The 25,038-nt window shown below is 39.6% G+C and overlaps 1 protein-coding gene across 7 annotated transcripts in view; it reads right to left on the reverse strand.

Moving 5' to 3' along the window:
* ATM (Serine/Threonine-kinase ATM-like protein) overlaps positions 1-25,038 on the reverse strand; it is a 308,602-nt gene that overhangs the window by 42,947 nt on the left and 240,617 nt on the right. For all 7 annotated transcript variants that reach the window (XM_089999875.1, XM_089999874.1, XM_089999877.1 and 4 more), the window contains 5 exons: positions 24,529-24,618; positions 5,171-5,250; positions 5,003-5,081; positions 4,546-4,592; positions 4,357-4,456 (listed from right to left, as the gene is read on the reverse strand). In XM_089999875.1, the coding sequence (XP_089856001.1) occupies positions 4,357-4,456; positions 4,546-4,592; positions 5,003-5,081; positions 5,171-5,250; positions 24,529-24,618 (396 nt within the window). The remainder of the gene's footprint in view (positions 1-4,356; positions 4,457-4,545; positions 4,593-5,002; positions 5,082-5,170; positions 5,251-24,528; positions 24,619-25,038) is intronic.

The raw sequence follows: 25,038 nt of genomic DNA on the forward strand, positions 1-25,038 counted from the left end.
GAGGGGGCAAAGCCCCCTCCCTGCGACTCTTTTTAGCGAGGGAGGGGCGGAGCCCCTCCGTGTGCCGTGGTTGGTAAGGGAGGGGCCCAACTCCTCCCTGCTTCTTGTTACGGCAGGGGAGGGGGTCGGCCCCCTCCCTGTTTCTTGTTATGGCAGGGGAGGGGGTCGAGCCCCTCCCTGTTCCTTGTTTCGGCAGGGGAGGGGCCGAGCCCCCTCCCTATGCCTCTTCGCTCTTTAGGCGGGGGCATCGCCCCTGCCTCCGCTGTTTTTCGACAGGCAGGGGCAAGCCCCCTCGCCTCGTTCTTCCCTGGCATCAGGCAGGGGTCGAGCCCCTGCCTCTGGGCATGTTCGACAGGCAGGGGCGAAGCCCCTGCCTCTCTTTTACTTTGTCAGGCAGGGGCGCAGCCCTGCCTACCCTCGCTTTCTGAGGGCAGGGGTACAACCCCCTGCCTCCTCGTATTTTGCTGACAGCAGGTCAGCAGGGGCTCGCAGCCCCTGCCCCTGCTTCTTGCGCTCATAACAGGTATGCAAGGGCACGATGCCCCTGCTTCTGCTTCCTTCGCGTTAGGTCAGTGGCAATGACTCTGACCTTCTGTTTTGGTGTTAGCGTGCTAAGATTGTCGCTTTTGCAGCTCGTACGACGGATCCCGCTCCCGCTCCACGACCCGAGCCATCCATAGCGTACACCCGCAAGCTCGCAACTCTCCAAGGTAATTGAATTAAGTTCAATTAAACTAAAAATGATCATTAAATAAATATATATATACAAATATATATATTTATACGAGTATGCACTTAACTCAAGGACGCAGTTTTGCGATCCTTGCCCTTTACTTTCTGTCGTGTCTTTTACCTTCTGACGTTGCACTGCTGCTTACCATCTTTACCTTTCCGTTACACTTTGCGTCTAAGCTCTTGCTTTTGCATGTGTTGTTATTGCCTTGCTATTGCAGATGACGTGCAAGTTTTCGTTCTTTGCGTATGCCTTAAAGGCACCCTCGTGGAGGATGCAAGGGGCATTCACCACTCTCTCTCTTGCGACGAGAGTTGAGTTGGGAGCTAGCATTACATTCTCGTCTAAGGAGAGGGATACCTCGCAAGAATCCTGACACTTCGAGTACGCAGTCCTGCAGACGAGTTGAGGTTCGAGCGAACTTCTTAGCAGGGGTTCTGTTGAGAAACATGTATCCCGTCTATCGAGGCCGGTATCAAGTCATGCGAGGCATGTAGATACCCCGATAGCGGATGCGATTCTAAAAAATCGCATGCATAATGTTGGCACAAGCTACTGGCTGTTTCAAAAGGTAAAGAATGTCAAAAGTAAAGTTGATAAACATTACATCTTTGTGAAACACTCTTGTTGAAGCTTCTATTGAGGAGCTATACCCCATTTATCCTAGAGTACTTGTAGTCGTGCACTACACGCTAGTACTGCGATGATCGGATGAGATGGTCGTGCGACCTCGAATAGTGCTAAATGCACAATGCTGTAATCACTTAAATGGTGACTGATTCGCCTTCACAGGCAAGATGCTCGAGTGGTTTAAAGACCACAACATAGAATGGGTCCTTAGTTAAGCATCCCCTAATGCACCCATTCGCTTCTTGTTGTCTGTCAAGAGAGAGGACAAAGCAGTACAAAACTCCGATGGACAGGTTGTTAACCATCACCCCACGGGCAATGATCTGGCCTCCCCAGTCATTGAAGTTATGGGAAAGGAGCTATAATAGTTAGCTCAGCACTTCTGCAGAAGTTGAATGCATCTGTGGCACTGCTTATCAGCCTTTGGAGAATCCTCTCTCGGCTAAAGCCGTCCCTTTAGAAGCGGACTCAACTAGCTATTCGGGTTATTGAAAATACATAGAATAACAGACGCCCGAACTAGTCTCAGTTGTTTCTACGTTTTGCCTGCGCGTACCCGCAGACCAGTAATATCGAAACATAAAGTTTGTTCACATTAGTTGTTAAGTCGTGAGACTCTCTTGCACTACTTACTCTCTTGCACTACTGACTTGCCTGCACTACTTATTCGTTTGCACTACTTATTCGCTTGCACTACTTACTCGCTTGCATATTTACCTGCTTGCATTGCTTACTTGTCTAACTGCATATCTGCTTTAAACTGTGTAACCTGCTGAATTAAATGTACATAATTCAGTTTCCTATAGTCTCGCTTGTGCACCTACTAGTTTTTTTGCGAAACTAACCCATTTTATGGGTACATGTGATGATTAAGTACACCACGGGCGATGACAAGATGGCTCTAAGACTTTCTTCTTCCTATTCTTAGCTCGCGTCCTGGACGTTTGGGGTTTTGTAACGGATTTTCCTTGGGATATCCGAATTTTGTACTATTTGAAGAGCTTCTTAACTGAAAGTGGCTTTTCCAAGTGTTTGCAAGTAGCATGGGTTGTGCGCTTTGGTTCTTTTGGCTAACGCGCCCAAAGTTGTCAGCTTGCCTTTCTGAAATTAACAAAAGAATAGTCTTTCGCTGATTTCATAAACCACCTCTGAAATTAAGAGATTTCTTTTTAGCCTCTTGTCTGTTTTTCTGAAAGGTTTACAAGTTTGAAATTTTGGGGCGTTACAGGTCTAATGCACTAGAGCATGTAGAATGGGGCAGCAGTTAAGAAACCTCCGCCGTGCCCGTTCGCCATGGTTCATCAAGAGAGATAATGGATGGTACAAAAACTCTAATGTACAGGTTATTAATGACTATTTCGGGCAAAATACTTGACTTTTCCAATCATCAGAGTTAGGAAAAATGGGCTACAAAAAATAGCTTTCAGGCCACTTCTGCAGAAGTTTGGATGCATCCACGGGCTAGGCCTTTGGGGATTTACTCTCTTGGTCACTGGCTATCCCCTTAAGAGCGAACTCAGTCAACCATTCAGGGTATCATAAAATACAACATAATAGACCTCCAGATCGGTCTTGGCTGTTTTTACGTTTCGTGCCTTGTGCGTACCCGCAAGGCCAGCTAATATCGAAACATAAGTTAAACTATTCACATTATTGAAATGTGCATGCAGTGACATGACTTGCTTGTTTGCTCAATAGTTTAGTATATTATTCATTGAATTATGCACGCATGTTATAGCGTTATACTAGTTCTTTGCTAGTAATAACTAGTTGCTAGTACTAGTTAAATGCTTATGATAATAGCATTATGCTAGTTGCAATATGATACATGTAACTTGCCTTACTACTTGGTTGAATTATTCGTGTTTGTCATAATATAACACTTGTTGGCTTGAGTTTCTTATGACTGGTGTGACTGCTTACAACTTATAATCTACGAACTATTTACAACTAGGACTAATGTAGCAGCCTGTCTTATAAGTTGTTTACTTCATGTAATTAATACAACTGCTATCGTGTGATTGCTTATCACGTGTAGCTTATAAACGGCATGTTGTGCAATTGCTTGCACCTTATGATTAATGTATTTGCTTGCCGTGAAATTGAGTATGTCTTGTGTGGAATGAACTCTTGTCTTGTAATAGTTGATTGCTCACCTGATTTTATAATCAATTGCTCGCATTGAAAAACTTTGTTTGTTTGCATACTCAATTGTTCACGCTAGAAATACTTATTCTTTTGCACGAGGACATTTCGATAAATCTGCATAAAGGTTTTCTTGAAAATCTCTCATTTGTACAAATTATTAAAACAATATTTTTTTTAATCTATTTGGTTTTGAATATATAGAGTTTCAAATCTGTTTGAAAAGGGAAGTTTGCACTGTAATGCGCCCAAGGTCCGTTGACTTGTTATTTTAAAAATATCATTTTCTGCTGAATTACTACTTAAAACTCTGATAATCGAATGATTTCAAAGGCTTTTGAACTTTTCATTAAAAGTTACAAGTCCTGGATTTTGGGGCATTACAACGTCAGCTACTACTTATTATTATATATATATATATATATTATATTTTTTAATTTCAGTCATAAAAAATATTAGTATTTAAATAAAAATTATATTTATTAAATTTAAAAATGGTGGAAAAATTGCAAGATATTACATCAGATACAACCGAAGTTATGTTTTAATGAGAAAATAGAGTTGTAATACAGAAAATCTGCTCTTATGGTTCTGCATAGAAAACTTTCAGAAATCAAAGGCTTGAGATATGCCAGGCAATTTCAACTTTGAATTAGTTTATTATCTATCCACAACATGATTCCATAATATGAAAAATGGTTGTCCATTTAGAAGATAATATGGTAAGACAATTTATCAAGGAGAAAAGCTTTGTCCATTAACATAAAAGGGGCAAGATAAGACAATTTACAAAGAAAACTTTTTCCATAAACATGAAAGGGACGAACATAAATGTACAATATACCAACCATTGAACTTGCCGCCACACTTCGAGTGTAAGATAGCCTATTGTCAAACCAATCAGCAGGCTGTGAGAAGCGCTCAAGGAAGAAGTAATGGAAAACAGGTCTGCCCAAATCAAAATGGTAGAAAATTACATCCAGAACAAAGCAAAAAGCTTCAGCATAATGAATGCAAGTCAAGACACGTGGTGCCACCTGAAATTTTCACAGACTTTCTGAAAAGCCTTGGGCTTGTCTCTCTCCTACAAATCAACCATGCATATCAAAAATCTCGATTATACTCCACATAATGGGCTAAACTTACATGATAAGTTCAAACTATGCATATGATATATGGTGAAAACACCAGAAAGAAAAGATTATGAACATATATTCCAAAGGCTTCCCACACTTTTGAAAAATTTACCACAACAAAGATGTATTAATCTTAATCAGATAGAGGAGAAAGAGTCCTGCCTTGTCATGATTGACTAAATAATAAATGCATCATCATCATTTGGATATTGAGTTTTAGACTTCTAAAATATCCATCGTTGTGATTAAAAATTACAAACTCAACATTCAGGAGCAGCCTCAAATATATTTGGCATACTATTTTATATTCCACATTGCTCCACTTGAGTATAAGATCTAGTTTGAAGAATCCACTTACATTTGTCATGTGCTCCCTGCACTGGAGAAATGACCAGTCACCCTTTCCATAGCGCCCATGTGCTCCTCCATTTCTCATACTAAAAGAGAAAGCTCAAATGAGCTTACATGCACGTGCACACACACACACACACACACACACACACACAAGTACTGATAGCATGCCCACCTTCCCAAAAGATATTCACCAAGAGGAACAGTACCATCAACCCATTCAAGCACACCAGCACTAGGGGTAAAGGGAACCACCTGTTTGCCAAAAGAAGGTGTCAAAGAAATTGGAAAGAGAACATGCACTTTGTTAACTAGTAAATGCTGCATGAATCTGATGAAATGTAGACATCCCTCGTACTGCTCCTCTACTGTATCTAAGAAATAGTCAGAAGTAAATGACATTCAAATGGAAGCCACATTATTCATCAAAACATAAGGCAACCTTAAAACAATCAAGCTTTACGTCATGCCCAAATACAGTTATACATCCAAGAGAGGCCTAGCATTCTAATATCCAGTACAGCAACATGAGTTTGAAACCTTGAAGCACAATATTTCCCATGCACAATTGCACCTTCATGAGGCTGAAATTTTTTTGAGACAAAATTCTATTAAAAAAGGACAAGTAACAAGAGATCATCGAACAACAAAGCAATCACTAACAAAAAGAAAAGCAGCCTGACTGAACCATCCATGAAGAAAGAGGCCCAAAAAAACCACATACATCTTTCTTGATATCTCATCACCACTCATTTGTTACACTTGTTCTGGGGGGTTTTATGTGTTTTGATTCACATGCACACACACGCGCATACACACAAACAATCTCACTCAGTTTGACACCTAGAAAAGGTAAAGGTCCAAAATAAATGAAATGATGATTCTTCATCGATGGAATGCAATATACAGTGACTGGACAGAATAAAGGTCCTTGAAATTGTTTTGTGTGGCAACACAGTCGAATGAGATCACTGGGATTAGGGCCCAGGCACCAAATAGTCTTACTTGGAAAAGGAGGTGTGGATGACCTCAAAAGTAATGCATAAAAGGCTCTAACAGTATCATTTAGAACCGGAGCAGAACCAACTGATTCCATTCACTTATTCAAATAGATTCTTCTCTGCCAATTGAGCAAGTAATTCTCAATCTTAACATTTTTCAAAGTTAGTTATCTCCTAAAAGTGATTTTCGATACTCCGTTAGCGAAGCAGCAAGCTGACATGGACCATTTTCAATTAAAGATCCTAGGGAGAATTCTCAGTAATGATAACTCTCATGGGCCCATGTTTCACTTGCTTGGGTGAAAAATAAAAAAGTGTGCAATGATGTCAGAGTTCCATTAAATTCTCAAAAGCTGGACAGATTTGGGCTTTCCAACAGTATTTTGAGTTACCACCTGTTAAATTATATATATACATATTATAATATATATAGATCTATGTCACATGGGTGCGGTTGCGGGTGCGGGTGCGACACGGGTGCAGCGCAATTTCAAAAATCTTGGACACGGGGACTCGGCACATCTATGAGCCATGGTTAAAAGAAAAAAAACTTTAAACTATGACCTTGTGAAATGGTCCATAATCTGTACTGGTCCAATTTTTGAAATGACCCCTTTATTATAGCATTCACATCTTTGTGATCTGTTCAGTTTTGACATTCAAATGTTTAAACTTTATACGTTAACAGTTGCACAGACTGTGCACAATCACACAGACTGTGTGCAGTGACTATGCAGACTGTACAACTGCATTGCACAGTCTGGTTATATATTTAAAAAAAACAGATATACAAAAAATGATTTTTTTTTGTTTTTTGTCGTAAAAATGGACATTTTTGGACTCGGTCAAAGTTGACCGAGTCCAAAATGTGGACAGACTTAGCCTTGACTCGTTGACCGAGTCAGGGCCGAGTCCGAAGCCGCACCCGTGTCAGGGCGTGTCGACTCGGGTGCGGTACCTCCCTAGCCGAGTCTGTGTGACATAGATATAGATATATATTATTTATTGTAACTATAGTTTTTAGGAGTTTTTTTTCTTTCTTTTTAGTTCTTGTTGAACTAGTCAACTTAATGTTGACTAGTCAAATAGAGCCATTGGAGCAGGTCCAACAGCTCTATTTAGAGCCGTTGGTCCAGCCCCAACGTCTCTATGGTGCTCCCATGATGTATATAAATAGAGGCGAATCCCCTCTCTAAATGTAATGCTTCTTGCATATTTTGAACATCAATAAAATATTATTTTTTATATTTTGTGAGTCTCTTTTGTGTGCCCTTTTATGGGTTTTGTGAGTGAGCCCTTTTATGGCTCCTTTGTGTGTTCACTGGTGATTTGGTGAACTTTGTTGGAGGCTCTCATTTTCTTTCATGGTATCAGAGCTTGGTGGTAAGATTTAAATCTAAGTGTTCGTGTGGTCCATTGGTGGTAATAGATCGGTGTTGCCTCTACTTCAATTTTTTTTTGAGTGATAGTGCTTGCTTCTATTTGTTCTTCCTATCTATATTTTCTCTCTCTTTCTATCTCTTCTCTTTCTCTCACCCTTGTAAAATAGGTGACAAAAAAAGTGTCACCATTATGCCCGTAAAACTTAATGATTCTAGCTATGTAACATGATCTTCAATCATGAAGTACCATATATGGGGAAAAGGGTTGTAGAGACTAGTGGATGGATCCAATTCGGAGCCTAAATTAGTTCTCACTAAGGTAGAGAACAAGAAGTTCCTCTTGCTGAGGGTGAAAAAACTAAAGCCCTTTACAAATGCACAAAGGCATAAAAATAAAATAGAATCTTTATTAAAATGGAAAGAGCTTTTGCTAAAAGCTTAAGAAATAAAAAGGGGGTGAACCCCTATTTATACATGTAGTGAAGCCTTGGAGGGGCTCCACATATAGACGTTGGAGCCCCTCCAACGGTCACAATTGTGACCATTGGAGGGGCCCAACGTCTACAGTGTGCCCACCCCCCCCCCCCCCCAAATGGCTGAAAATAATAAAAAAAAAATAGAAAAAAAAGAATACAATCACATTCAAAGGTGAAGATGCATATAACAGGGAAATGACAGATTTATCCTTATCGGGTATTACTAATATATGTATATATATATGCTATGTCACAAGGGTGCGGGGGTGCGGCAGGGCAAAAATGTATATATATATATATATATGTAAAAAAAAGCTTTTGCCCTTACTAGGGGGTTCGAATGCTCCCCCCCCCCCCGGTGCGGGTCCCTTACCTGAAATCAGAGGGAGCAGGGTGGGGGGCTTGGCCCCTCCCCTGCCAAAAACAAGGAGGGGGCTTGACCCCCCCCCCCCTTGAAATAAGAGGGAGCAGTGTGGGGGGCTCGACCCCTACACTGCCGAAAACAGGGAGGGGCTCGGCCCCTCCCCTGAAATCAGAGGGAGCAAGGTGGGGGGCTTGGCCCCTCCCCTGCCAAAAACAAGGAGGGGGCTCGACCCCCCCCCCCCCCCCAACCCCCTTGAAATAAGAGGGAGCAGGGTGGGGGGCTCGACTCCTACATTGGAGAAAACAGGGAGGGGCTCGGTCCCTCCCCTGAAATCAGAGGGAGCAGGGAGGGGGCTTGGCCCCCCCTTGCCGAAAACAGGGAGGGGCTCGAACCCTCCCCTGAAATCAGAGGGAGCATGGTGGGGGGCTCGGCCTCTCCCTTGCCGAAAACAGGGAGGGGCTCGGACCCTCCCCCGAAATAAGAGGGAGCAGGGGGGGCTCGGCCCCTCCTCTGCCGACCCAACAAGAGAGCGAGGTGTTAAAATGTAATCTGTAATATATCTATATATATATATTATTTAATATTATTATATTTTCTTTTATTATTTTCTTTATTTTCTTTTTTAGCATCTAGTTCAATAGAAACTAGATATTTGATCCAGTCAAGTTCCTGTTGGAAGTTGACTGTGCAAATAGCTGTTGGACTGTAGTCCAACAGCTATAATAAATGCTGTTGGACTATAGTCCAACAACTATAATAATAAATGCTGTTGGACTGTAGTCCAACAGCTATATTAAGAGACGTTGGAATCCAACGTCTCTTTTGGAGAGCTCAAAATGAGCTCTCCTCTCTCCCACTTTTTGTATATATAGGGGTGAACCCCTTCAATGTAAATAACCATGCTTCTTAAGCATTTTGTTCATGAATAAAGTATTATTTATTTTTCAAGTGTTCTTCCTTTTATACCCTTTCAAGGGTCATGCTTGTAGTGTCTCCAATAGACACTTGTTTGTGAGTTATTTGTGCATTTGTTGAAGACCACCATTTCATTACATGGTATCAGAGCTTCATAGGAATGATGGTGATCTTATCATTGTCATCCATCTTTTACAAGGGTAAGAGAGGAATAAATAGGAGAGAGAAAAAAAAAAAAAAGAGTAGACAAAAGAATAAGAGAGGATACAAAACCAAATTTTTTTGTAGCACAAGTTCGCCTTTCTTCAAACAAATCTTCTTGAGCCAAGAACAAGGTGATGAAACACCTTTTGTAAATGTGGCACAGAAATCGAGGCGAAAGCACTTCAAGATCTAAAGAGTTGGCTCTTCTTGAGCCCAAATGGCATTGTGCCGAAGACATCGAGCTTCGCCAAAAGCAACTCGATATGGAACATTTCTATCAATTTGTGAATGGTCTAAGGCCGGAGTTTGAATCCACCAAATCAGCCCTTTTACATCGTGGAAAAATTCCTTCTATTGTTGATACTATAGAAGAGTTCACTATGGAGGAAAATAGACTTAGAAAAAGTACTCCAAAAGTTGATGATGACTCCGTTTTAGCTGTATCTAGACCGGGGAATCATACTCGTACTTACAAGCCGCCTCATTTTGGAAGGCAAAACGGCGACTTTGATAAAAGAAAAGTTATTTGTCATCATTGTCATGAACCGGGGCACTATAGGCCACAATGTCCAAAGTTAAAAAGAAGAGAAGAAAAAAGAGTTGCATCTGTTGAATCTGAGTCAAAAGATCAAGATGCACCTGTGTCTATGGCTCAACTGATGGAAATCCTTCAACCTCTTCTCAAAGGGGTATCCTCCTCAACCGAAGCCTCAACTGGAGCGGCAGTTGCATCTTTCTCCGATCCAGGTAACTTTCCTTGGCTTTTAGATTCTGGTGCTTCTTTTCATATGACCCCAAATGTTAATAGTCTATTCGAATGTCTTAAAAATAACTCAAGTGTGTCAAAAGTTTTTACAGCCGATGGCACATCTCTCGAAGTAAAAGGAATATGATGTTTTGAAAATCTTCAAAAATCCAAAAGATTTTTTATCCCAGAAGTTAGATATATCCCTAAACTTAATTTGAATCTCTTATCTGTCTCACAAATATCTGATTATGGATGTAATATCTCCTTCTCTTCTCATGGTTGTTGGGTACATGATCACCAGTCAGGGAAGCTGATTGGGGAAGGCCATAGAGAATGAGGACTTTATTACATGGACTTTTTGGAATTACCCAAGAATGCATTTTGTTATAATATTCAGAAATTAGAATTAGATTTATGGCACAAAAGGCTTGGCCATCCTCATATGTCTAAAATTCAATATTTTCCAAGTTTGGAAAAATTTTGTAATTCTGAAAATTTTTCTTGTAAAGACTGCATTCTTGGCAAAATGAAAAGGTTACCATTTCTTAGTAGAACTTTTGTTTCCTCACGACCACTTGAGTTAATACATTCGGATGTTTGGGGCCCCGCACCAGTAATTTCCAAAGGTGGTTATACATATTATGTCATTTTTGTTGATGACTTTTCTAGACATACTTGGATTTATTTTCTTAAACATAAATATGATGTCTTTGCCAACTTCCAAATATTTCATAAAATGGTTAAAAATAAGTTTCAAAATGATATTTCTATTTTTCGCACTGATTCAGGGGGAGAATTTATGTCCAACGAATTCAAAGACTATCTCAATTTACATGGTATTACACATCAAAGATCATGTTCACACACTCCACAACAGAATGGCCTAGCCGAACGCAAACATCGGCACATTATGGAAACTACTAGGACATTGCTAATTGCAAATCAAGTTCCAAAAAGTTTTTGGGCTGAAGCGGTCCTAACTGCCACCTACCTCATTAATAGGATGCCATCTTCCTCATTACAAAATACAACTCCAATAGAAAAGCTTGTTAACTTAACTCCAGATTATTCTAGATTAAGAGTCTTTGGATGCAAATGTTTTGTTTTCACCAACAGAAATGACAAACTCTCTCCTCATGCAATCCCATGTGCCTTTTTAGGATATGCTGATAATAAAAAAGGCTACAGGTGTTTCGATTTTCAAAATGACAAATTATATGTGTCAAGAAATGTATCTTTTTTGGAAAAAGAAAGCTTCTTTGAATTTGAAAAATCCAAGAATGTCACTGAATACTCGTTTTTAATTGATCCAACTTCAAAATCCAATGAATGTGATGTTGGATGTGACCTTGACAATGATCAAAATCCTATTGCTGTTGAAAATGATGATAATGAAGAGCAAATCCATAGGGATGTTAGTCTACAATATTCAAGACGTAGAGAGCAAAATCTTCCATGTGCATTACAAAAATACTCTGAAGTCTCACCTAGAAGAACGTCTAGAATCTCTAAACCTCCAGAAAAATTTGTGTCTTATGAATCTTTTTCACCCACGTATAGGGCCGCCATTACATTAATACAATCATATGTTGAACCATCATCCTATTCTCAAGCAAAAAATCATATAGAATGGATAGAAACCATGAAAATAGAATTAGATGCACTAGAAAAGGCCAATACTTGGACGATACAAGATATTCCTCCGGGTAAGAAACCTATAGGTTGTAAGTGGGTATACAAACTCAAAACCAAAAGTGATGGGACCCTGGAAAGATATAAGGCCCGTTTAGTAGCAAAAGGATATGCCCAAGAGTATGGCATCGATTATGAAGAAACATTTGCTCCTGTGGCCCGTATGACCACTGTTAGAACTTTAATAGCCTTGGCCTCCATTAGAACATGGCCTATCTTTCAATTAGATGTCAAAAATGCTTTCCTGAATGGGAATCTCGTTGAAGAAGTATACATGGAAGCCCCACCTGGTATTAGTATCCCTAAGGGTAAAGCTCTTCGTCTAGAAAAAGCTCTTTATGGTCTTAAACAGGCTCCAAAAGCCTGGTATGACCGATTTAGTCATGTTATGCTTGATATTGGTTTTCAACCTTGTTTAACTGACACTGCTTTGTTTGTTAAGAAATCTGATGCAGGCATCATTATTCTTCTTCTCTATGTGGACGATATGATCATCACCGGAGGCGACAAAGAGGGAGTTGCAAATATCAAATCTCTTCTTAAAACTCACTTTGAAATGACTGACTTAGGTTTATTAAGATATTTTTTAGGCATTGAAGTTGCTTATTCCCCTCGAGGGTATTTGATATCTCAATCTAAATTTGCTCTTGATATCGTTTCCAGGTCTGGAATTACAGATGATAAGAAAGTAGACACTCTAGAAGTTGTCAATGTTAAAATGAAAATTGATGATGGAGAACTTCTTGATGATCCTACTCCTTATAGACAGCTTGTTGGAGCTCTTTCTTATCTTTCCATTACTAGGCCAGATATAACTCATGCGGTTCATACAGTCAGTCAGTTTCAGCATGCTCCCACCTCCGTGCACATGGGAGCGATTTTGCGTATTATTAGATACTTAAAATCCTCTCTTTCACGAGGACTCTTCTTGTCTGCTTCATCTTCATTAAATTTAATTGCATATATTGATGCTGACTGAGGAGGTGATCCCAATAATAGACACTCAACTACTGGTTTTTGTGTGTTCCTAGGTGAAACCTTAATTTCGTGGAGGTGCAAGAAGCAACAGAAAGTCTTTCTTTCCTCCACCGAAGCTAAATACAAAGCCATGGCAACTACCACTATGGAGGTTGTTTGGCTCAGACGATTGCTAGCGGATATGAGAGCTAAAGCAACGCAAGCTTCAAAGATGTGCTGTGACAACAAAAGTGCGATCTACATTGCAAGCAACCGGACATTCCATGAGCGCACTAAACACATTGAGATGGACTGTCACTATGTCAGAGAGGAATACTTACATGGAACCATTGATCTGCCATATGTTACATCAGAATATCAATTAGCAGACTTCTTCACCAAGCCTCTCGCTGCTCCCAGATTTCACTTCCTCTTAGACAAACTTTCGCTCATTGTACCGTAAGTTTGAGGGGGAGTGTTAAAATGTAATCTGTAATATATATATATATATATTATTTAAAATTATTATATTTTCTTTTATTATTTTTCTTTATTTTCTTTTTTAGCATCTAGTTCAATAGAAACTAGATATTTGATCCAGTCAAGTTTGGAACTTGACTGTGCAAATAGCTGTTGGACTGTAGTCCAACAGCTATAATAAATGTTGTTGGACTATAGTCCAACAGCTATAATAATAAATGTTGTTGGACTGTAGTCCAACAGCTATATTAAGAGACGTTGGAATCCAACGTCTCTTTTGGAGAGCTCAAAATGAGCTCTCCTCTCTCCCACTTTTTTGTATATATAGGGGTGAACCCCTTCAATGTAAATAACCATGCTTCTTAAGCATTTTGTTCATGAATAAAGTATTATTTATTTTTCAAGTGTTCTTCCTTTTATACCCTTTCAAGGGTCATGCTTGTAGTGTCTCCAATAGACACTTGTTTGTGAGTTATTTGTGCATTTGTTGAAGACCACCATTTCATTACACGAGGGTGTAACGACCCCAACTCATACCCCTTGAAAATACGATTTTTTTTAAACCATTGCGGAAGTCTTCCCAGAAACCCGGGGCCTTTACAGTTCCACTCCCAATTGGATAAAACAACCAACCACAATAGAGCTTACACTTATCATCCCAACCCATAGCAACTCATTATCTATTAATCATGAAAGAAAGAGTATCTAACAATAATTACAAATGAAATATCAGAGTTATTTTAAATGACAAAAGTAAATAACGAAAAAACTGAGCCACATTGTCCTTCTGTGAACCGTCCATCAAGAATGTGACACTCGTAACTCTTCCAGAAGCCAGTCGCTTCACTGATCACCTGCGGCTGAGAAAACCATACAAGTAGAGTGTCAGAACCGAAATCCTGAGCACAGGTACTTCTAATGAAACAAGTGAGCGTAATAAATAATAATAAGGTTTCATGCAATCATTTAGAGGAAAGATTATGACAACTTCATAATTTCAATTAAGCATTCATGCAACAGAGAATAATTTCTAAGCATGAAGAATCATTAAGCATTAGCATGAATCATAATTTAAGTAAGCAGGATATTTAACATGCATTACAAATTAACATCATGCATCCACCAACATGTAACAATTAAAGAAAATAGGTAAAATATGCATGATCTAATGCATAGCAGGAATATGCAAGATTTATGTGCAATGCAACATTATTTGTATTCGTTACGCTCACTTGTTGCAAACATCATGCATCCACCAGGGCTTGGCTATTAGGTTGAGCCCGCCCCCGGGGCCCCATAAACGATCAGGGGGCTCGACCCCTCCCTTTGCGAAAGAGAAACAAGAGGCAAGGAGGGGGCTCAGTCCCTCCAATGCAAAAAAGAAAACTAGGGGCAAGGGATTTGCCCCTACCTGCCAAAAATACCCAGACGGCAGGGGCAAAGCCCCTACCAACTTGCCGAAAAAAGACAAGCAAAGGGTTTAGTCCCTCTCGGCCGACCAAAACTCAGGCGGCAGGGGCATCTCCCTTGCCGGCCTGCCGAAAAAAACGACAGGCAGAGGCTTTAGCCCCTACCGGTCTACCAAAAAGAAACAAAGGAAAATAAAGAAGAAGACTAGGGGGAAGGGGGTTTACCTGAGAAGGCCGTGGAGGGCGCTAAAGTCGCCAGCATGCAGAGTGCCTGCGGGAGGGGGTCGGTTGCCGAAAAAATGATGAGAGAGAGAGAGCTGTCGAAGGGGCGGAGCTCACTGGACGTTGCGGACCAGAGCTGGAAGGTCGGACAAGGGTGAGAGGGTAGGTGCAGTCGAGGAGAGAGAAGACAACGGGGGGGGGGGGGGGGGTAGGGTTTCTCGAGTGAGAAACCCTACCTCCCGTGCTTCTTTAAATAAGCACGGGGGCGACAGCAGGACCCAACGTCAGATTTGGATCCAACCCGGGTCCAAATCAATTTTTTTTAAATACGGGGCTTTACAAAGAGAGATCCATAGCAATAACAAAGATATTTTTGACCCTTGTGAGGGTGGTGCAGTTTATTCAATCAAGTATTTTACTTGATAGAAGTGTGTTCTTGCATGTTCATAAGTGACACATTTTGGATTTATTTCATTTCATTACAGGCCCTCCATAAGAGTCAAATGATGTTAGAACTACACAAGATTCATCTATTGGGAACATGTCCTTGACATAACTAGTAGAGGCTCTTTAACCTCTCCTAAAAGGAGTGTCTTCATCATCTGGAGACGTTTCATCATTCTCTAATCCCGGTAAATCTCTTTGGCTTCTTTACTCAGGTACCTCATTTCACATGACATTAATGAAAATAAGTCATTCATATTTGGGTTTGAATTTGAGATCCAGACCCAACTCAAGTTCATTATGTCACATGTTCATTAATGGCTCACTTGTATTTTAGTCTATTGTGTAGAGGGCATTTTAGCACCCTACTATTTGTATTACAAATACTTAAAGAAAAGCCTAATACGTTGATCCCTATTGTGGGTTTTCAGCAGCACACATTCTCTCCTCCATTCTCTCTCTGTTCTTGTGGCTGAACCTCAAAACCTTCAATCTCTAACATGGTATCAGAGCATCAGATCCAACATTGAAGATCGTGATCTCCTTGTGTTCATCAAAATCCCGTTTCTCGTCTTCTTCTAAGGTAGCTTTCTATTCAATCTCAAATCTCCTTCTTGTATTCTCTCTTATCGATTTTATCAATCCTTTTTTTCATTTCTTGATTTTCAAATCCAATCTTGGATTTGTTCTCATAGACGTGCTTTCTTTTCTTTCCTTCGATTATCTGTTTTCCTCTTGACTGTGATTCTGATCTGAACGTGATTTTTCACAAACAAGACTTTGGATAATCGCATAAGATCAATTTTTTGATCTAGGCGTGATTCCAAATTGAGAGGACCACGTCAAAGCTTTTTTTTTTTCTGACTTCCAAAATAGATGCAAAGCCAAACTCTGATCTGGGCATGATCTCCTCTCCCCTTTAATTGATTGTAATTCTCTTTGCTGATCAATCTCTTTGAATGTCTCTTTTCTTCCATTTTAATTCAGAAAACACGTCATTTTCAAAGTGACGTGCTCAATACTGATTGAATCTTATTCGAAACAGATTTTACAGTAAAATCTGATTTACTGCTTCTGGTTTGCAAATCATTTGGATTAAAAAAAAAGGCAACAAAATTTGTTTGGAATCTAATTTTTGTTCTGAATCTCTTTTGATTTATGTTCTAAATTTCCTTTAAGTCAGACTTTTACTTGCCACTTTTTCTAAAATCATCTTTCTCCTTTGTTTCTCATTTCTTTTCGATTTCGATTTCCTTCATCCCTAGAATATGGATTCATTTCCTCCTCAATCTGGTCTTTCTTCAAGCTTTCTCACTCAACTCCTGTCTGAGAAACTGAACAACTCCAATTTCCTAACCTGGAAGAGACAAATTATTCCGTTCACAAGAAGTCAGGATCTTTCCGGACATCTGGATGGCTCTGTCCCAGTTCCTCCAGAGTTCATATCACAAGACAAGAATGGTAAAGCAGACTCTTCTATTACATATATCAGAAATCCAGAATATGTATCCTGGATGAAGCGAGATCAAGTGTTGGTGGCCGATATCACTTCTACTCTGTCGCAAGAGGTGCTTGTGGCAATTCCAGATGACTGCTCAGCTATGCAGCTATGGCACCGACTAGTTCAGACATATTATCAAGTTTCTCAAACCAGAGTACTATTTTTAAAGGAGTTTCAAATGTTGAAAAAGGATTCTATGACTGAAATAAAATACTTGAATAAAATGAAGACTATTATCGATCAATTAGACATCGTGAGGTGTGCAGTTAGTGACAAGGATATGGTGCAACAAACTTTGAGCGAACTGGGACCCGATTATCATATGATAGTTACTTCCTTATTATGTTTACCAGATTTACCTACATTTGAAGATCTTCGTGCCAAGCTTTTAAAAGATTCTGTGTGGGGCTCAGCCTTCACTGCAGAAACCAAGAAAACAGAGAGAGAGAAGAGGGAGATCCACAATGGTTGGGGGCGAAGCACGTTAACCCAACCTCCCAGCCCTAAACATTATAAATAGGTAAAAATACAATAGCTGGAAAAATTACAGACATGCCATTAATGAAATGGCATTGAGCATGTGTTTCGTTCTGCTATGCTGAATAGGATTACATGTAATGTTTATTGCGCTTTGATTGTCACATAGAAGAAATGATCGAATAATTGTCTCTCCAAGATCACTCAATAAGTGTCTAATCCATGTAGCGTCTGCCGTGCCTGCAACCATCGACCTATATTCAGCCTCTGTACTTGACCGTGCCACTGCCTTTTGTTTTCTGCTGCTCCAGGACACTAAATTGTGTCCAATATATACACAATATCCAGAGACAGATCGTCTCTCATCTGGATCCCCTGCCCAATCTGCATCTGTATAAGTGATGAGTTCATGCCCTCTATGCAGGTTATCGTTCTTGCGATAAACAAGTCCATCTCCTATAGTTCCTTTTAAATATCGTAAAATGCGCTTCACAGCTTCCATATGACCTTCCATTGGAGCATGCATCAATTGGGATACCTGATTGATAGCATATACTATATCAGGTCTGGTAAAAGTCAAGTACTGCAGCATCCCCACAAGGCTTCTAATACGTTGTTGGGTTGACACAAAGATGGCCATCTTCAGAGCTCAGCCTTTGATGTAGTACACTCGGAGTGCTGACTGGTTTGCAATTCGTCATCCCGGCTCTTTCTAGAAGATCAAAAGTGTATTTTTGTTGCATGAGTGTCAATGTGTCTTGTTGCCTGTCAACTTCCACACCAAGGAAGTATCTCAACTCCCCTAAATCTTTCATCTTAAAAGTTTTCATTAAAAACTGCTTCACGTCTTGCACATGATTATCTGAGCTCCCAGTGATCACAATGTCATCAACATATATAAGAAGTATAACGATGCCTGTCTTTTGGTAAATAAAGAGCGAGTCGTCCAGAGAGCATCTTCTAAAACCATAGCTTTGAATTTGCATAGAGAAACTTTCAAACCAAGAACGAGATGCCTGTTTCAACCCATACAAAGATTTCCTTAATTTGCACACCCAGGCAGTAGGATCCTTTTCGACATAACCAGGAGGTTGCTCCATATACACTTCTTCCTTTAAAGTTCCATGCAAGAATGCATTTTTAACATCCATCTGGCTAAGCCTCCATCCTCGGTCGACTGCTAGGGATATGATGACACGAATTGTACCCATTTTGACTACTGGACTAAAAGTTTTATCGTAATCTTCACCATATTGTTGTGTGAATCCCCGAGCAACAAGTCGCGCTTTATATCTGTCAATACTTCCTTCAGGCTTATACTTTGTTTTGTAAACCCATTTTTAGTCAACTACATTCTTTCCTTCTGGCCGAGGTACTATTTCCCAAGTCTGGCACTCATGAAGTGCTTCCATTTCTTCATTCATAGCTTCAGTCCAATGACGAGATTGAAGAGCTTGATTAAAGCAAGTGGGTTCATCCTGTTTTGTGAGCTGAGACATAAACAACTGGAAATCAAGAGAAAAGGTCTCATAACTCACCCATCGTTGAATAGGATGCCTAATGCGTGACGGCCCTTGAGCCGGATCATTAGCGATGCTTTCCACATTCCTCTGCTTTATATTTTTGTCCCGTCTAGTGTATATTTGTCCAGAAAAGCATTCTACTGGGGTTGGTTCAACACGCATCTATGAGTCATCCAACCCCCGACTCAAGCCAAAGGAAGTACAATTCGCCTGACATGTTTCTTCTGTATTAGCAAAAAGATCTGCGCTCATCCATGGATCATATACCTCTACTTCTCGAGATGGCAACGCTTCAGAGTCATTTACCTGAAAATTTTGTTCATCAAAAACAACATTCCTAGAGGTCCTAATACGTTTTATAGTAGGATCATAGCATCAATAGCCTTTGTATTCATCCGCATACCCAACAAATCTGCACTTAACGACCTTGTCCTGAAACTTATTTCGCAGAGATGAATCAATATGTACATAACATACACAACCAAAAACACGCAACTCATCATAAAAAGGATGTTGCCCAAATAAAGTATAATATGGAGAGTGCTGATCCAGAAGTGCCATAGGAAGACGATTTATGACATGAACAAATGTATGAAAAACTTCTGTCCAGAGACTAACGGGCACATTGATATCATGTAACATGCTCATCGCACTCTCGACAATATGCCTGTGTTTCCTTTCTGCAACCCCATTTTGTTGAGGTGTATGAAGGCAAGAAACCTGTCGACTTATTCCTTTATCCCGAAGAAAGGCAATAAACTCGTTTGATGAATACTCGCCCCCACCATCACATTGTAAATGCACAATATCACAGGAAAACTTTGTTTTGACCATCGAATGGAATTCTCGAAATACTTGAAAAACTTCATGCTTATGTTTCAAGAAATATATCCAAGTATAACGGGAATAAGAATCAATAAAGATAACATAGTAACGACTACCGGAAAGAGAAGGAATAAGTGCGGGTCCCCAAACATCGGAACAAATAATCTCAAATGGCTTTGAAGCCCTTTTATTAATAATATGAAACGGAAGAACATGGCTTTTGCAGAGTTCGCATGAGGAACATTTATTATTATCTAAAAATGAACATAAACTAGACTCTGGAAGAAGACCATCAGATACAAGACTTTCAACAAAGCCCCGACTACAATGGCCCAAATGACTGTGCCAAATATCTGGCTTATTACAATGAGATGAATTAAAAACTTCCAACGAAGGAAAAAACAAAGACTCTGAAGGCGAAGACACTGAAGAATGCTTGGACGACTTCAACTGGAGGACTGGGGCTGAAGGTGAAGACATTAAAGGAATCTCCTTGAAAACGTACATGTTTCCTTGTCGCTCCCCTTAGCGAACGTCTCCTTCGTTCGTAGATCATTAACATAAACAGAAGAGGGAGTAAATTCGACGGAAGAATTCATATCGTCAACAAGTTTAGCTACAAAAACAATGTTCTTTTTAATATTAGGAGCAAGGAGAACATTGGACAAGTGAAGTGAGGACTCTGACATAGGGATATGTGCACTGCCAATATGACTAATGGAGTGACAAGTTCCATCTCCCGTAACTATACTACCTTTTTCAGAATAAGGCAATAAGTGAGATAACTTACCGACATTACCCGTAACATGAGTGGCAACAGTGGAATCAACATACCACTCGCCTTGTTCATTTTGCTTGATCGTCATCTGTGACAGTGCTGATAACAAAAGTTGTTGCATATCTGTAGATGGCGCTTTCATGTCCACAGTAGTAGCTGACTTATTTTCAATTTTGTTTATCTTTCCTCTATTTTGTAGATTAAACCAACAATCAGCTTTCACATGTCCTCTTTTGTTACATAAGAAACAAGTGGGCACTCTCCTCTGATTCCCTGTATTAAAAACACCAGAAATATTAGGTGTAGGCAAGATACCACGACCTCCCTGCCCAAAACGTCCGCAGCCTCTGCCTCCTTGATGCCCTCCATTTCCTCATCCAAAACCGACAGAAGTGTCCATGGCCAAAACTGAATGAGAACGAACTGATTCATTTCCTTCTGCTCTTTGTTTCATAATCATCTCATGCTGGAGAAGTTTCGCTTGAAGATCGTCAAAAGTAGGCAAGTGAGGAAGGCATGACAAAGCTGTGGTAAACATGTCAAAATCAGGGCCCAATCCATTGAGGAGTTGTTGAACTTTATCTTTATCTGAAATAGCACTTTCAATAACCGCCAATTGGTCAGTAATACTCTTAAAGCGGCCTATGTATTCCATGACTGGCATGGAGCCTTTCTTCAAACTTTAAAACTCATTTTTTAAGTACATAACTCGAGCTTCTGATATCTGAGAGTATGTCTGAGACAACTTACTCCACAGATCCGCCGCAGTGCAATCATCTGAAAGAGTAACCAACACTTCTTGAGATAGTGTCGACGTAATATAAGAAACCAAAGACTGATCCCGCTTCCTCCAGGCTGTATACTCTGGATTCTTAAAGGAAATAGTAATTGTGTCACCCTTCTCATTGGTGGTTTCCTGCAAAATAAACCGTGGTGGTATAGGAACCAAACCATCCAGATGTTCATCGAGATCCTGACTCCGTATAAAAGGAAGTATTTGTCTCTTCCAGGTCAAAAAATTAGAGTGAGTAAGTTTTTCTATAACAAGCTGACTCAAGAAATTTGCAGAGGGACCGGAGGACAAGGTAGATGACGAAGAGTAATCCATATCAATGGGACAACGAATAAACGAACAAGACGAATGAAGGGAAAAAACAAGAAAATTGAAGATCACTTAATCAATCAATAGAACTTTAATAAGGGATGCACCCGTGATATTAATAGACGTAAACCCTTTTCTTTTTTTCTTTTTTTTAGGGTCGAGATTATAGACTGTTATAACCTGCCTATATGCGTTGCACAGAAATCATTAAACAGTAATAGAAAAGGAAACTTCTGTAATCAAAGAGGAAATAAATCAAAAAATACTCAATAACTGCAGTAGATTTGATTGCAATCAAAAGGAGACTGCAATCAAAGAGGGAAAACACAAATCAAAGGGATTACAATCAAAGAGACTGCAATCAAAGAGAGGAAACTGCAGTTAAAGAGGGAAAACTGCAGTCGTTGATGTGAAAACTGCAGACGTTAATGATGCTGCAGACGTTGATGCTTAAGAAGAGGAATGAAATCAAAAGAAAAAAAAAACTGTTTGATTGCAGAAGTTACCAGGAATCAGAAGTTACCAGGAAGTTACCGATGAACAAGAATCAGAAGGAAAAAAAAAAAAACGAGTGCAGAAGTTACCGTGAAGGAGGAAGAATTGAAGGAGGAATGGACGAAGAGGTGTATCAAAAACTGTTCCTTCAGAAGTTACCAGGACTCGCTGAACACACGTCTGGTAGGGTTCCGCAACCGTGCTCTCATACCATAAAAGATTCTGTGTGGGGCTCAGCCTTCACTGCAGAAACCAAGAAAAGAGAGAGAAAGAAGAGGGAGATCCATAATGGCTGGGGGCGGCGCACGTTAACCCAACCTCCCAGCCCTAAACATTATAAATAGGTAAAAATACAATAGTTGGAAAAATTACAGACATGCCATTAATGAAATGGCATTGAGCATGTGTTAAAAGTTAAAACATAACATACGTATGGATCTGGATCCAAATCCATACGCATACCATATTTTAATAGCTTTTTCGGTATGAGATGACTTTGAAGGGATTTTCTGAAGAGACTCATGTTCCCATTGGAGCACAAAACGTGCTTGCCACAGGGGTTGCTTATGGGCGAGGACGTGGTAGGTATGATTTTCGAGAGAAGGGTGGTCAAGGAAGGAATGAACAAGGAAGTCATAAGGACAATACTCACTTGTTTTTTATGTAACAAAAGAGGGCACATCAAAGCTAATTGCTGGTTCAACCCCCAAAACAGAGGAAAACAATCAGAGACAAGAAAGGTGACAGATAGTTTGAGGAACAATGGAGAAGTCAAGGAGTTGTTATTGTCTGCCTTAGCTGAATTAAACTTAAAACAGAATGATCAGGGCACTTGGTATGTTGATTCCGCTGCAGCCACTCATGTTACTGGTGATGGTAAGCTCCTAACTCTTGTTCCGTATGTTGGTAGAAATAGTATAGTCACTCAAATAGAGACGGAGCAGGTCCAACTGCTCTATTTAGAGCAGTTTGACCAACCCCAATGTCTCTATGGTGCTCCCATGATGTATATAAATAGGAGTGAACCCCCTCTCTAAATGTAATGCTTCTTGCATATTTTAAACATCAATAAAATATTATTTTTTATATTTTTTGAGCCTCTTTTTTGTGCCCTTTTGTGGCTCTTTTGTGTGTCCAATTTGATGATTTGGTGGACTTTGTTAGAGGCTCTCATTTCCTTTCACCACCGATAAAGGTGGTAAACAGATTTCTCGGAAGTTGCAGGGTCTATGTTACTGACAAATATCATGACCCAAATTTCTAGAAACCCTCATTAGTGAGGATTCTTTTTTACGGCTAATTTCCCTCTCATCCAAGCACCACAAACATGAAATTGTGTACACTTAAAAGACTGGATATCTCAAGGCCAAGGCTTGGTTACTCACCCAAGGATCCATGCAATTTGTCCAAGGATTTATGACCTGCACACAAGAGGACACAAGAAAAGGAAAAGAGAGGGATCACAGCCAACAAAATGTCCCAACAACAGTGCTTCGGCTGGGTCTCCTCCATTCATAAGTATGTATGGGTTACAATGGCAAAACTACCCCTTTATAAGGTCCTAATGTACATATATACAATATTTAACTTGAATGATCAAAATATCCTTGTACACAAGTATAAATATGTATGAGCATAAAGTAGCTTTATCCTTAACACGTTCACTGAAATTGTTCATAGGTGACAGCCATGGACAATTTGCCTTTCAAAACGTGGATAACGACTTTGTAGACCAATCAACAATTTGAGTGTCTCCTTGAATAAAGATAGGATGACTTTCCTAGTCTGTGGTTTTCTCTCTCACAATGTTGATCTAACTCCACATGCATCATTTTGCCATGTTGAACCGAGTTGGTGGAACTTTTGTTGTCAAAATATAATAGGGATCTCCCAATAACCTGACAAAATGAAGAAATTGGATGTCATATCAGTAATACTTCAGCTGTAACAGCTGTCATTGACCTATACTTAATTTTGGTGCTAGACCAAGCTACTGTTCTTTGTTGCTTACTCAGCCACAAAACGAGTGGACTCAAATACACATGATACCTTGTCATTGATCACCGACCCAATATGCATGTGTATGAAATCACAATTAGTATAGGTCATCCCCCACGGTTGATTGGTTGCTTATAGAATAACCCATCAGTGAGGGACTCCCTTAAGTGCGTCATAGTACTCAATGTAGTCATTAGGCCTATGTAGGTCGGTGATAGAACTTGTGCACATATGCAAATTAAAAAATATTTTAGCAACTGATGCCAAATACTTTTATTTCATGGTGCTCATACCAAGGAGGCACTCCAGTCAATTTTATACAGTACCAGCAAATATATTCAATACATCACAATGAATAAATACGCCAGCATTTTTAATTTGCAATCAAATATTAATATATATTTTATCCAACTAAAGGTATACAATATTGCAAGATATATAGAGACCATCATAACAAATCAACATTTTCTAAAAGTACTAAGCAAACAAGATTAAAGATACATGAACATATGCTTTAACCATTGATTAGATAAGATATACCTTATAAGTGCGAATACGTAATTTCCTTCTCCAAGTATCATGATGATTAAGCAAAAATGTGTTAACTAACCCAAAGAATTGCTCCATGACCTGCATCACTAGCTTCATTACAAACTAAAATGATGGATTTAAAGAATCTGATTTAGTGCATAAAACTGATGTCAGGATTACAAATACACATAAAATACCCATCCATTTGAAATAAAAGATAAAAGTCAGTTCTGAAGTATCCAACAAAGAGGAAACAGTATTCATAACAGAAAATCCATATTCTTCTTTATTACTTTGGGAGGAAAAACTTAGATATCGAATTTATTAATTAAAATACAGAGAGGGAAGAGAACAGGAAAAACTTAACCAACAAGCAAAGTAACTCTTATTAGTATATTAAACCATAGTGTGCCTAAAAAAAGATAATTTAAGCATCCATTTAGTCATATTAACTGCTACAGACAAGAAAATTATTTTAAAAAAAAATAAAGTTACAGAAACCATCAGCAATCTTATTAT

Source organism: Nuphar pumila, chromosome 3, assembly GCF_984573655.1.
Source record: "Nuphar pumila chromosome 3, dmNupPumi1.hap1.1, whole genome shotgun sequence".
In the NCBI taxonomy this organism is placed as follows: Eukaryota; Viridiplantae; Streptophyta; class Magnoliopsida; order Nymphaeales; family Nymphaeaceae; genus Nuphar; species Nuphar pumila.